This window comes from Oncorhynchus nerka, linkage group LG23 (assembly GCF_034236695.1).
Source record: "Oncorhynchus nerka isolate Pitt River linkage group LG23, Oner_Uvic_2.0, whole genome shotgun sequence".
In the NCBI taxonomy this organism is placed as follows: Eukaryota; Metazoa; Chordata; class Actinopteri; order Salmoniformes; family Salmonidae; genus Oncorhynchus; species Oncorhynchus nerka.
Window position 1 is genome coordinate 25,216,072 of NC_088418.1, and position 13,394 is coordinate 25,229,465.

The 13,394-nt window shown below is 42.8% G+C and overlaps 1 protein-coding gene across 1 annotated transcript in view; it reads left to right on the top strand.

The window, feature by feature from the left end:
• ift140 (intraflagellar transport 140 homolog (Chlamydomonas)) overlaps positions 1-13,394 on the top strand; it is a 55,277-nt gene that overhangs the window by 1,868 nt on the left and 40,015 nt on the right. Inside the window, exons 4-16 of the mRNA XM_029629450.2 lie at positions 3,127-3,248; positions 4,262-4,404; positions 7,470-7,645; positions 8,986-9,077; positions 9,438-9,544; positions 9,868-10,007; positions 10,269-10,472; positions 11,457-11,529; positions 11,732-11,823; positions 12,313-12,440; positions 12,711-12,828; positions 13,013-13,134; positions 13,257-13,380. Coding sequence (XP_029485310.1) covers positions 3,127-3,248; positions 4,262-4,404; positions 7,470-7,645; positions 8,986-9,077; positions 9,438-9,544; positions 9,868-10,007; positions 10,269-10,472; positions 11,457-11,529; positions 11,732-11,823; positions 12,313-12,440; positions 12,711-12,828; positions 13,013-13,134; positions 13,257-13,380 — 1,641 coding nt within the window. The remainder of the gene's footprint in view (positions 1-3,126; positions 3,249-4,261; positions 4,405-7,469; positions 7,646-8,985; positions 9,078-9,437; positions 9,545-9,867; positions 10,008-10,268; positions 10,473-11,456; positions 11,530-11,731; positions 11,824-12,312; positions 12,441-12,710; positions 12,829-13,012; positions 13,135-13,256; positions 13,381-13,394) is intronic.

Here is a 13,394-nt window from a genome sequence, read left to right on the forward strand (position 1 = left end):
TCATTGTCAGTATCTTTTTTCAGTGGTATGATATCCGTAACATCCATAACGGTTGTGGATGTGATGGATATTGATGTATTTATCTTAGCTTCAGAAGCTTGTGCTTGTTCTGGCATTTATTCTTCAGACTTTCCCTGAAGCAATTGTTGCATTTTTGTGTTCTAGCTACGATTCTCTTGGAAAATATATGCTGAAATGCATTTCTCATACATGGTAGTACTGGTTTTTTTTTTAAGATAGAAAGATGAGAAGAGTGTTTATCAACAATCTGTGAGTAGTCCTGGAGTGTCATTTTTAAATGAAGGCTCATCTATTTGTAGTATAGGCACATGTACATTTGAAGTCTGAAGTTTACATACACCGTAGCCAAATAAAATACATTTAAACTCAGTTTGTCACAGTTCCTGACATTTAATCCTAGTAAAAATTCCCTGTCTTAGGTCAGTTAGGATCACCACTTTATTTTAAGAATGTGAAATGTCAGAATAATAGTAGAGAGTGATTTATTTCAGCTTTTATTTCTTTCATCACATTCCCAGTGGGTCAGAAGTTTACATACACTCAATTAGTATTTGATAGCATTGCCTTGAAATTGTTTAACTTGGGTCAAACGTTTCGGGTAGCCTTCCACAAGCTTCCCATAATAAGTTGTGTGAATTTTGGTCCATTCCTCCTGACAGAACTGGTGTAACTGAGTCAGGTTTGTAAGGCCTCCTTGCTCGCACACTCTTTTTCAGTTCTGCCCACATTTTCTATAGGATGGAGGGCTTTGTGATGGCCACTCTAATACCTTGACTTTGTTGTCGTTAAGCCATTTTGACACAACTTTGAAAGTATGCTTGGGGTCATTGTCCATTTGGAAGACCCATTTGCGACCAAGCTTTAACTTCCTGACTGATCTCTTGAGATGCTGCTTCAATATATCCACATCATTTCCCTACCTTATGATGCCATCTATTTTGTGAAGTGCACCAGTCCCTCCTGCAGCAAAGCACCCCCACAACATGATGCTGCCACCCCCGTGCTTCACGGTTGGGATGATGTTCTTCAGCTTACAAGCCCCCTCCTTTTTCCTCTGAACATAACAATGGTTATTATAGCCAAAGAGTTCTATTTTTGTTTCATCAGACCAGAGGACATTTCTCCAAAAAATACAATCTTCGTCCCCATGTGCAGTTGCAAACCCTAGTCTGTTTTTTTTACTGGTGGGTTTGGAGCAGTGGCTTCTTCCTTGCTAAGCGGCCTTTCATGTTATGTCGCTATAGGACTCGTTTTACTGTGGATATAGATACTTTTGTACCGGTTTCCTCCAGCATCTTCACAAGGTCCTTTGCCGTTCTGGGATTGATTTGCACTTTTGGCACCAAAGTACGTTCGTCTCTAGGAGACAGAACGTGTCTCCTTCCTGAGCGGTATGACGGCTGCGTGGTCCCATGCTGTTTTATACTTGCGTGCTATTGTTTGTACAAATGAACGTAGTACCTTCAGGCGTTTGGAAATTGCTCCCAAGGATGAACCAGACTTGTGGAGGTCTACAATTTTTTTCTGAGGTCTTGACTGATTTATTTTGATTTTCCCATGATGTCAAGCACAGAATTTGAAGGTAGGCCTCGAAATACATCCACAGGTACACTTCCAATTGACTCAAATGGTGTCAATTAGCCTATCAGAAGCTTCTAAAGCCATGACATAATTTTCTGGAATTTTCCAAGCTGTTTAAAGGCAGAGTCAACTTAATGGATGTAAACTTGTGACCCACTGGAATTGTGATACAGTGAATAATTTTACATTTACATTTAAGTCATTTAGCAGACGCTCTTATCCAGAGCGACTTACAAATTGGTGCATTCACCTTATGACATCCAGTGGAACAGTAGTGCATCTAAATCTTTTAAGGGGGGGGGGGGGGTGAGAGGGATTACTTTATCCTATCCTAGGTATTCCTTAAAGAGGTGGGGTTTCAGGTGTCTCCGGAAGGTGGTGATTGACTCCGCTGTCCTAATAAGTGAAATAATCTGTCTGTTAACAATTGTTTGAAAAATATTTGTCATGCACACCGTAGATGTCCTAACCAACTTGCCAAAACTATAGTTTGTTTACAATAAATTTGTGGAGTGCTTGAAAACAAGTTTTAATGACTCCGACCTAAGTGTATGTAAACTTCCGACTTCAACTGTGTGTTGTCTCATTTGCATATTTTGTTACAATATTTCAGGAACATTTTAATACAGAATAATCTGGTCTAAATTGAAATGGTAAAGGTTCATTTTGATATATAAAGATATAAAAAAATAACTTATTAGGGTGTGGTGCCTGGCCTTGTATACCTGTAGTTATGCAATGATAAGACACTATGTCTTCTTCTGACATTTAAAAAACCTTCCAAGTGACAACAAATGTATTGTGATAGATTTTTCTCAAGATATCTTTAAGATTTTAATGTCTATTTCAGACTAACAGCATAACGGAGGGGGGCGGAAGTATCCTAGTGGTTAGAGCGTTGGGCCAGTAACCGAAAGGTTGCTGGATCGAATCCCCAAGCTGACAAGGTAAAAATCTGTCGTTCTGCCCCTGAGCAAGGCAGTTAACCCACTATTCCCCGGGCCCGAAGACGTGGATGTCGATTAAGGCAGACCCCCGCACCTCTCTGATTCAGAGGGGTTGGGTTAAATGGGGAAGACACATTTCAGTTGAATAGATTCAGTTGGACAACTGACTTTTCTTTCCCCCCTATAACATCCATAAAAGTTATTTTTCCTCTAAAGTAATAAAGGAAATTAGTCTTTTCAAACAATTTTTTTTTTGTGTTCAGCCATGTGTTCAATCCATGTTTTGACTTAAGACCTTTGCTAAGAATTCCAGTTTCCTCAAAAAACTTGTCCTTTTCATTTAACATCCATAAGGCTTCTTATTTGCTTCATTTCTACAACATGTCAATATATACCAGTCCATTTTTAGGGGTATACACCCCTAGGGGGACACACACATCAAAAGTTTCATTTCTATTTTGTTTGTCCGTTCTGTGAGACATTAAAGTTGTGATTTTTCTTGCAAATGTAATATCCATAACGCTGGAATCGCCCATTTGGCATGTGTGTTCGAATGTGCTGTCGTTGATCTGTGTAGATGGGAGTTCTCGCGTTATGGAAGGTGGACGCCCGAGGAAGACTACAGGGAAGTCACATAGTGAAGCACGACTACACCAAGCCCTTAACCTACTGTATCTTCAGACCAGCACCCCCGGGAGAGTGAGTTACTAGAACCGTATAAGTACCCCAAAAGGTTCTGAGTCAGAGCAGGCTATTGTTCTGCATATGCTCTTGACAAAGAGATGCATCAATTGATATACAGCAATGGCCCCCAATTACATTAATCTGCGGGTAGATTTTTTTCTTGAGCAGATGGACAGGAGACAGGAACATAGTTATAAATCATTTGTACACTGCAAATTGGCCTCAAGAAGCCCAAACAGAAATAGGATTTGACAAAAAACAAACCTTGATTACATTGGGATACAATCACATATGCCTCTATATTTATGCGTAGGTATAGTTGGGAACAGATTTCCCTAAATTAAAATCACTTTGATCTGAGTTCCTGGTGATTTAACTGTCTTTTATGTCCAATAACAAAAATTATATATCAAATTTTTATTTTATTGCTCAAAAAACTTGGGTGGCCAAATAAAATCAGCATTTGGCCCGAGAGCCGCATATTGGGGAACCCTGATATACTGTATGTGGATAAATATTTTAGAGCCCATGTGGTTTTATGCAACTAATCAATATTATGTTTAGGTAAGACAACTAATTGTGTCCATGTTATCGCAGTTGCGAAATTATCTTGGATTGTCAATCAATGGTACTGACACTGTCTCGCCCTGCTATTAAGCATATAAATGCCAAGTGTACGTTAAGCCAGGCACTGTCTCCCAAATTGTTGGTCGGGACCCAAACCCACTGGTGCATTGCAGTTGTCTCTCTTGGGTGTTGCTCAAGACTGGGCCCTATCTAGAAAAATGGTTTTGCTTATTCACTGGGTCAGAATGATTAACATTTGAAAGACCTTAGCTGTGCTATTTTGCCAACTCCTATGGCCATTGTCACATCATTGTTTGGCGTAACAATGGCCATAGTAGTTGGCAAGACTGCACAAACAGATCTGGGATTCAGGCTAGTGTCACAATGCATAGTTTGGAAACCATTCCACTAAGATCCTGTACCAGTGTATGATGCTAACTGTGTTTGTGGTCGGTTCCAAGGGATGTGGCATTGCTGGCGCGGGCTGCAGTGGGCGGGGACGAGAGTGCCCTGGACATGTTCAACTGGAGGAAGGCTGGGAATGGACCGCCGCTCAAGATGGGTCCTCAGGAGGGTCTGGTGTTCTACGTCGGCACGGCAGACGGTTAGACGCTCTCAAACTCTGTTTTTCTCTGTGTTTTTCCCCTGCGTGTGAGTGTGTGAGAGACCTCTCGCCTCTGGGCCTCTTGAGGAATTCCTCCAAAACAGGCACTCAACAGTTGGAGTGTGTTTAGCTTTTGTGCACTGCCCACAGGGATGCAAAGTAGTCACATTTCGGCGAAATTCGCTGTTTTGAATCCAAAGTATGTGACCTATGTGATTCATGTAGATCCAATGAGAAAAGTTTGGGCGGGGGGCTTTGGAGGACTACTGGCTGTATGCGAACGACTGATGCACCTGCATTGCTTGCTGTTTGGGGTTTTAGGCTGGGTTTCTGTACAGCACTTTGAGATATCAGCTGATGTACGAAGGGCTATATAAATAAATTTGATTTGATTTGGAGCAATACTGACTGTATCCAGGGCTCAGCCAATCATTCACATAACAACAGAATGCAGCACGTGACTGAAGAGACAACCGATTTGCTAGTTACAACATCAGAGTGCGCTCTGGCAAGACAGCAGAGAGTGAAAAGGCAGTTTGTGTCTATGCCTTTGCTGGTTAACTTACAGCAGCGCGTCCCCTGAACAATAGCGAAGAGGTAGGTGAGAAGCCTGACCACGGCGACGGGGTGAGAAGGTGATGAAGCATACTTCATGAATTGTAACCGAAAACAACTGGCATTTGGAAAGTTTGAGGTGAGGGAGAAAGTGTGGTGGAACAAGTATTGTTAGCATTGTTAAGTTACTTATCTTGCTAGCTGGATGAAATTAAAAAACATTTTTTTTTTAAATTTCACCTTTATTTAACCAGGTAGGCTAGTTGAGAACAAGTTCTCATTTGCAACTGCGACCTGGCCAAGATAAAGCATAGCGGTGTGAACAGACAACACAGAGTTACACATGGAGTAAACAATTAACAAGTCAATAACACAGAAAAAAAAAGAGTCTATATACATTGTGTGCAAAAGGCATGAGGAGGTAGGCGAATAATTACAATTTTTCAGATTAACACTGGAGTGATCAGATGGTCATGTACAGGTAGAGATATTGGTGTGCAAAAGAGGAGAAATAAATAAATATAAACAGTATGGGGATGAGGTAGGTAAAATTGGGTGGGCTATTTACCGATAGACTATGTACAGCTGCAGCGATCGGTTAGCTGCTTAGATAGCAGATGTTTGAAGTTTGTGAAGGAGATAAAAGTCTCCAACTTCAGCGATTTTTGCAATTCGTTCCAGTCACAGGCAGCAGAGAACTGGAACGAAAGGCGGCCAAATGAGGTGTTGGCTTTAGGGATGATCAGTGAGATACACCTGCTGGAGCGCGTGCTACGGGTGGGTTTAGCTTTACCTAGCATGGACTTGTAGATGACCTGGAGCCAGTGGGTCTGGCGACGAATATGTAGCGAGGGCCAGCCGACTAGAGCATACAGGTCGCAGTGGTGGGTGGTATAAGGTGCTTTAGTAACAAAACGTTAGCTAGCCAGAGAAATGTTGAGCAACATTAGCCAACTTAACTGATCAAATAATTGAGTCTATGGTGTGAAAATTAGCTGGCTAATAAAGTCAGACAACTAACATACGTTAGTTAGCTAATGTTACAACATCAGATGAGCTAACGTTAGTCACCTAACCAATTCGCTATAGTATTAACTGGTAACGTAAACTCACCCCATTCCGTACAAATGTGCTCAACCGCAACATTCAAACGAGGCTACAAAGAAAACTAATGGGATTGTAGCGACTGTGTTGACATCAAAATTGGGGTGTGTGAACTAGGTTTCTATTCAAGCGTTGATCGACATGGTAATGGCTTTATAGTCATTTAAAAAAAGACTCGACGGGGCTTATTGCCTGCTTGAATTATGCAGAAATGGGCAGTGTTTAGGTCATGTAATTGATTTTGTTGGAAAGGGGAGAAATTGTGCTTTACAATGGTATTGACATTACAGTTGATCTGGAAGTATTACGTTTTTCGGGCACTAAAATAAGGGCAATTGTACGGACCAAGGCGATGTACGAGTTTACGTTAACGTTATACGACTCCTGGCTCTTCCTCAAGTTATAAGGCGTTAGTTGCTTACTGGACCATGGCAATCTCTGTGAAATGTTAACTAGCTAACGATCTAACTACTATCTGTGAACTAATGTTTTCCCTCTACAGTATGTGGTTAATTTTCAGAATGAGAGAATTAGGTAAAAATGAGTCATTGCTTGTTAAACAAGTGTAGCTGGAGCGTGGCCTGGCTTAAGCTGGGTGCCACTAGAGGTGAAAGGAACACCACACACTTTCTCTCTTTTTCAATACAGTGGATAAAAAGGGGTATGCGAGGTGTACTCTGCCTTAAAGGGATCAATTATGCCAACAAAATATATCATGCTCTGCTGGAACATTGTAGAACAGATGTCCTCAGGGGGAAAGTGTACAATGTAATAATGTGCAGTGTAGCCCAAAGATGTCGCTTTTCTTGTGTTGAACTTGACAGTAACACTTGCGAGTGAGGTGGGACTATTACATTTTTTTACTCAGTGAATGTTATTTCTGCACACATGTAGCCTTGTGCTACATGCCTACTACAGTGGCCACAAAATAGAGCAAAAATAGAATGCCTCTTTGTTTCATTCTATTTCTGCGTAAGATGTTTTTTCCCCCCAAGTGCAATATTTAGCTGTGTATGTGGTCACAAGCGTTCTGTTATAAAGGCGGTCAAATTAGTGTATTGTTTTCTCTCAAGACTTGAGTGTCATTTGCAGTAAATTCTAGGCAACAAATAACATTGGATTGCTTTCTTCACATTTTTAAGCTGTGAGTTTGGTTCACATTAACCACTTTTTATTTCACACACAGAGACTGATCATGTAGATCATATTATTTGTTGTTTAATTAGTTAAAATTTGCATTTCCCCCAAACAGGGATTTTTTTGTGTGCATGTTTTAGTGCAAAAAACAAAGTATCACCTTTTTGGGCCCTCGGCGTTTTGCATCCCTGTGCCCAGTGTAATAAAGTACATTTGAAGCCGCACTCTCACTGTGTTAGTCTAAGTGTGTGTATTGACTCTGTGCCTAGGCAAGGTGCACTGTGTGGATGAGCATGGCAGGAGCAGCCCAGTGCTCAGTGTGGACGGCTCCATCCAGAAGCTCTTCTATCTGAAGAGGAGAGAAGTCCTGGCCGTTGTCACAGAAACCCTTTTGCTGTCACAGTACACTCTGGGACCTGAGGGGGGAGCCCAGGAGCTCATGAAGGTACATATCAAATTGTATTTTTCACATTTTTTATTTCACTAGGCAAGTCAGTTGAGAACACATTCTTATTTACAATGACAGCGTAGGAACAGTGGGTTAACTCCGTCTTTCAGGGGCAGAATGACATATTTTTTCCTTGTCAGCTTGGGGATATGATCTAGCAACCTGTCGGTTACTGGCCCAACGCTCTAACGACTAGGCTACCTGCCGCCCCAATGCCATTGGATGAACCCCAGAACATATTCCAGTCTGTACTAGCAAAACAGTCCTGTAGCGTAGCATCCGCCTCATCTGACCACTTCCGTATTGAACATGTCACTGGTACTTCCTGCTTTAGTTTTTTCTTGGAGAGCTTTGTATGCATCTCTGTGTGTGGAGTAAAGGTGGACTAGAGTTCTTTTCTTTTCTGGTTGCACATGTGACATGCTGAAAATAAATGAGGTCAAACGGATTTAAGCTTGCCTGCGTTAAAGTCCCTGGCCACTAGGAGTGCCACTTTTGGATGAGCATTTTCTTGTTTGCTTATGGCCTTATACAGCTCATTGAGTGCGGTCTTAGCATCGGTTTGTGGTGGTAAATAGGCGGCTAAGAATAATATGATGAGCGCTCTCTTAGTAGATAGTGTGGTCTACAGCTTATCATGAGGTATTCTACCTCAGGCGAGCAATACCTCGAGACTTCTTTAATATTAGACATCGCACACCAGCAGTTGTTGACAAATACACACCCCGCCCCTCGTCTAACCAGACGTAGCTGCTCTGTCCTGCCGATGCACGGAGAAGCCAGCCAGCTCTATATTATCCGTGTCATTGTTTAGCCACATCTCGGTGAAACATAACATATTACAGTTGTCCCGTTGGTAGGATAATCTTAATCATAGATCGTCCAATTTGTTTTCCAATGATTGCACGTTTGCCAATAATATGAAGGGTAGTGGTGGTTTACCTGCTTGTCGGCTAATTCTTACAAGGCACCCCGCCCTCCTCCCCCTTTTTCGCCGTCTTTTCTTCACTCGGATGATGGGGATTTGGGCCTTGTCTCGACAAAGCAGGATATCCTTCGCGTCGGACTCATTAAAGAAAAAATCTTTGTCCAGTTCTTTGTCCAAAAATCTTTGTCTATGTGAGTAATCTCTATTCTGATGTCCAGAAGCTCTTTTCGGTCTTAAGAGACGGTAGCAGGAACATTTAGTACAAAATGAGTAGCAAACATTGTGAAAAATCTATCAAAATAGCACAGTTGGCTAGGAGCCTGTGAAACGGCAGCCATCCCCTCTGGGTCCATTACTTCAATTGAAGTTTGTGTGTGTGCGACTGTGTTTATGTGTTCTGTTGTCACAGGTGAAGCTGAGTGGAAAAGGTGGCCAAAGCGCAGACATCGTTTCAACAGAGACAGGCCTCCTCATCACAGCTACAGGGGAACAGGTCATCAGGTCAGACACACAAACACACACACCAACACCAACACAAGTAAGCATTTTATGGTAAGGTTGTATTCGGCACATGTGAAAAAAATACTATCCTTGTGGGGACCAAACAATTGATTCCCATTCAAAATACTATTTACCTTAACCTCTAACCTTAACTCCTAAACCTTAACTCCTAAACCTAATTCTAACCCTAACCCATAAGTCTAAAATAACAATTTTCCTTGTGGGGACCAGCGAAATGTCCCCACTTGTCCAAATGTTCCTTGTTTTACTATCCTTGTGAGGACTTCTGGTCCCCACAAGGATAGGAAAACCAAACACACACACACTCTGACTGTGTAGCTAACATACATTGTGTTGTAGGCTCTGGGACTTGGAGAGGGATGACAACTATGTGCTTTCTCTGGATGAGAGCCTTGGCTTTGAGAAAGGAGAGGTGTTGAACTGTGTCTCCTACTGCACAGCCAAAGGTAGGAATGAACATTACTGGTATTCTGAAAATTTGGGCTAATGGTGAGCTATGGTAGACTTATGTTAAATGGATTACAATTACACAGTATACATCCACTAGCCTAGTCTCAGATCTGTTTGTGTTAGCTTGCCCGCAACTCCTATGTCCATTGTCTCTACTGCACACTGTTTATGACAATGGCCACCATAGGAGTCGGCAAGATTATATGCTATGCATTTACCTCTCGAATAGGCAATTCTTTGTTTAATCATATTTAGGCATAGAATTGGGCCTATTTGTATTGTTTCATGATGTCGCCCTCACTCCCCTGCGTCTTTCCAGAGATCCTAGCTGCAGGCACCAACAGGGGGCGTATAGCTCTGTGGAGGATGGTGAGCCAGCCCAACACCAGGACAGACACCAAGGCCCAGTGGAAACTACAGACACCCACGGAGATCGAGGGCAATGTCACCCAGCTTCAGGTACACTACTTTACTACAGTACCACATTATACTACAGTCCTACATTATACTGTATTGACACTTTGTGATGACTTCGTCCATCACCTCTCCATCACCTTGTTTTTCATTTGTCGACACCTGGTCTAAAATATTGAATTTCACTGATTGTGGCTACAGTACGATCACCGGACTCCTAGAGTGCGGTTACATAAGTCAGTGACTATGTTATTACAGTTTTACATTCATGTGTTCTCTGATTGCAATTGTCTTGTTTGTTTCCAGTGGGGCTCCAACCTGAACCTGCTGGCTGCCAACAGTGTGACCACAGTGCTGATCCTCTGTGAGCACGTCATGTCTGCCCACTTCGGCCAGCAGGTGGCAGCGGTACAGCTAACCCCATCCCAGCTCAGCCTCACAATGTTCAACACCAACTCCCACCTCACCCTGCGTTCCGACATGCACATCAAGGGTGTCTGCGTCACCAAGGTAACCAGTCCAAACATTTGTCCCGTTACCAAGTTAACCAGCCCCAAAATGTGTCCCGTGAGCCGTCACCAAGGTAACCAGACAAAAATGGGTCCCGCTACCAAGGTAACCAGCCAAAGATGTGCCCTGCTCACCAACTGTGTATGTATAGCTCAGAGTTTCCCAAACCAGGGGTCGGGACCCCACATGGGGTCGCCTGATTTGAAAATGGGGTTGCGAGATGATTGTATAAAAATGATAATATAGCACTTGATTCATAGAATAGCCTAGGTGCGGTTGTAATAAACATAGCCGTTTCTGATGTAAACAGAGCCGTTTCTGATGTAAACAGAGCCGTTTCTGATGTAAACAGAGCCGTTTCTTCCTACAAACGTGGCTCTATCTTTTATGACCCCATCACTGAAAGAAAAGACTCAGGAATATGTATGTGTCTTCTGTTTCCCTCTACAATGCCCACAAGCCACGCAGGACTTATTAGAGTGGACAAGACCAGGCATTAAATCAGACTGGGTGGGAATGAAGATGTTCTTTTCTACACAGAAGAGCATACACAATTATTGCCCGATGATCTTCTGAACTTCCCAATACCTTTCTGATATGTTTCAGTCACTTCAAACCATTCTTCCTTCACATTGAAATAATGTCAAAAGTACTGTCAGACTGGTTTGTAATAGACTGTCACAGCCCCAATTAGAGAAGGAAACATTGGTCGTTGATTACATCACTTTTTTTTTTTCTTTACATTTTGGAGTCGCAATATTTTTAAAATCAAAATGGGGTCACGGGCCCAAAATGTTTGGGAACCCCTGGTCTAGCTTGACTTGGGAGGCTATCGAATAATTAGTTTTCTGCTCAATGTGAAACTTTTTTACTGTGCCTGGCTCACACAAGCAGGTGTGTTTATCTAAGGAGTATGTGAGGTGTGTTGAGTGGTCTTTTTGACTGAGATATTAGGCATCTGATGTTGACGTGGTGTGTGTTCAGGACACAGTCACAGTGTGGAACGGGAAGCAGGTCACTGTGTACGAACCCTCGGGGGCAACTCTACGCAACACAGGTGAAGTGGCTGCACAGCTACATAGTGATAACATTGCACAACACCAGCATGGCACTGCATAACACGGTCATAAGCACTTATAACACGGGCATAAGCACTTATAACACGGTCGTAAGCACTGCGTTAAGACAGACGCTTAGTGTTGTTAAGCCCTGTGTGAATCCTCCCATTTCCCCTCCTCTCCCGTCCTGCTCGTCCCCAGGCTCTTTCCTGTGTGAGTCCCAGGTCTTAGCTGTGCATGATGAGAATATCTACACTGTGGAGCCCAATAGAGTCCAGGTCCGCACACCACAGGTCAGTCCCCTTACCTGGAACCCTCTGCCTATCCACAGTCACGCACGCGCAGATACGTACAGACGCATGCACGCACGGATACATACACACACACACACACACACACACAGTATGCATACTGCCTCTTACGGCTTCGAGGCTCCCGTCAAATCTAGTTCAGTGTTCTTTTTGTTGTTGTCTGTAGCTTCATTTTCAGCTAGTTTTCTACAGCAGGTAATTAATCCTGCAGCAACAGTAAATGTATTATGTGGATTATAATTACTTGACGTTTTTGTCGGGGTTGATACATTTTTCTTTAGGGCAAATTGGTGAACATTGCAAACTTTAGAAGCCTTTTTAAACCTCAAATACACTTCTGTGCAGGAAAATAATTTTCAGCAACAGAAGAGGGATCAAATTAAGATCCTTCTCTGTATATTATAGACGAGCATTGTGTGTCTTTGTCTATTGTAAATAAGCCGTGTGTATCTCTCTGACTCTGTCTCCCAGGGCACAGTGAAGCAGCTACTAGCCTTCTCTGAGGCTGAGGGCAACCCTGTGCTGCTCAGTGTGTGTCAGGGCTACCTGGTGGTGGGAACAGACACAGCTCACATCAAGGTCTTTGACCTCACTCGCAGGTATCCACAAAAACAGATAAAAACCTCTCAATTTACATGACTTGTAATGGCACAACCACTTTTTCAAATCAGTGTCATTAGCCAGTGTAGTAAGTGAATGAGCTTGGTCAAATTGATCTTGTTTTGCAGGTCTCCATTGTTTTGTGTTGCTATACATAGCTAGCAAAAGACTACTCCTTGTCATTGCATATTGCAGCACAATTTTCAGGGTTCATTGTGTACGTCATTGTATAGACTGTATATACGTCTGTACTGTATGTGTGTGTATAGAGAAGCCAAGGCCCACTGCAGTGCTAAGAACCTAGTGGACCTGACCCCTAATCTGGGAGCCCTGAAATCGGTCAAGTGTAACGCCAACGGCAACCAAGTCAGCATCCTGGTCACTCAGGTGAGTGGACACTTCGAGACATAGAACCTTGACTTTTTTTTCTTCTCCAAAGGATCTCATAGATAAACTTTGCTCTTGTAATTCGCAATGAAGTTATTTGAATTGCTACACTTCCAAGTCTGTTAAATTGTACTTCTACCAAGTTGTTGATTTATGTTGTTGCTGAATTATTTCTCCCTCTTAGGTGAATGGGAGACCTGACCACAGAATGTACTTCTATGACGTAGAGATGGACACACTCTCTCACTTTGACTTCTTCACTGGTAGACCGCCTAGTGGCATCTCACAGGCCGACGACACAGAAAGGTGTGTGTGTGTGTGTGTGTGTGCGTGCGTGCGTGCATTCTTTTAACCTTGTGTGTTATTTTGAATGTGTGTGTGTGTTCACTGAATATGTGTGTGTGTGTGTGCGTGTGTGTGTGTTCCAGACGGCCACTGACAGAGCTGAGCGAGAGATGTCCTGTGTCTCATTTCTGGGACGAGAACGAGCCTCGTCTGTTTGTGTGTGAGACGGTACTGGTCAGCTCTCCCCAAATGGACCATCTGGACAGGGTAGGGGTGGCTTC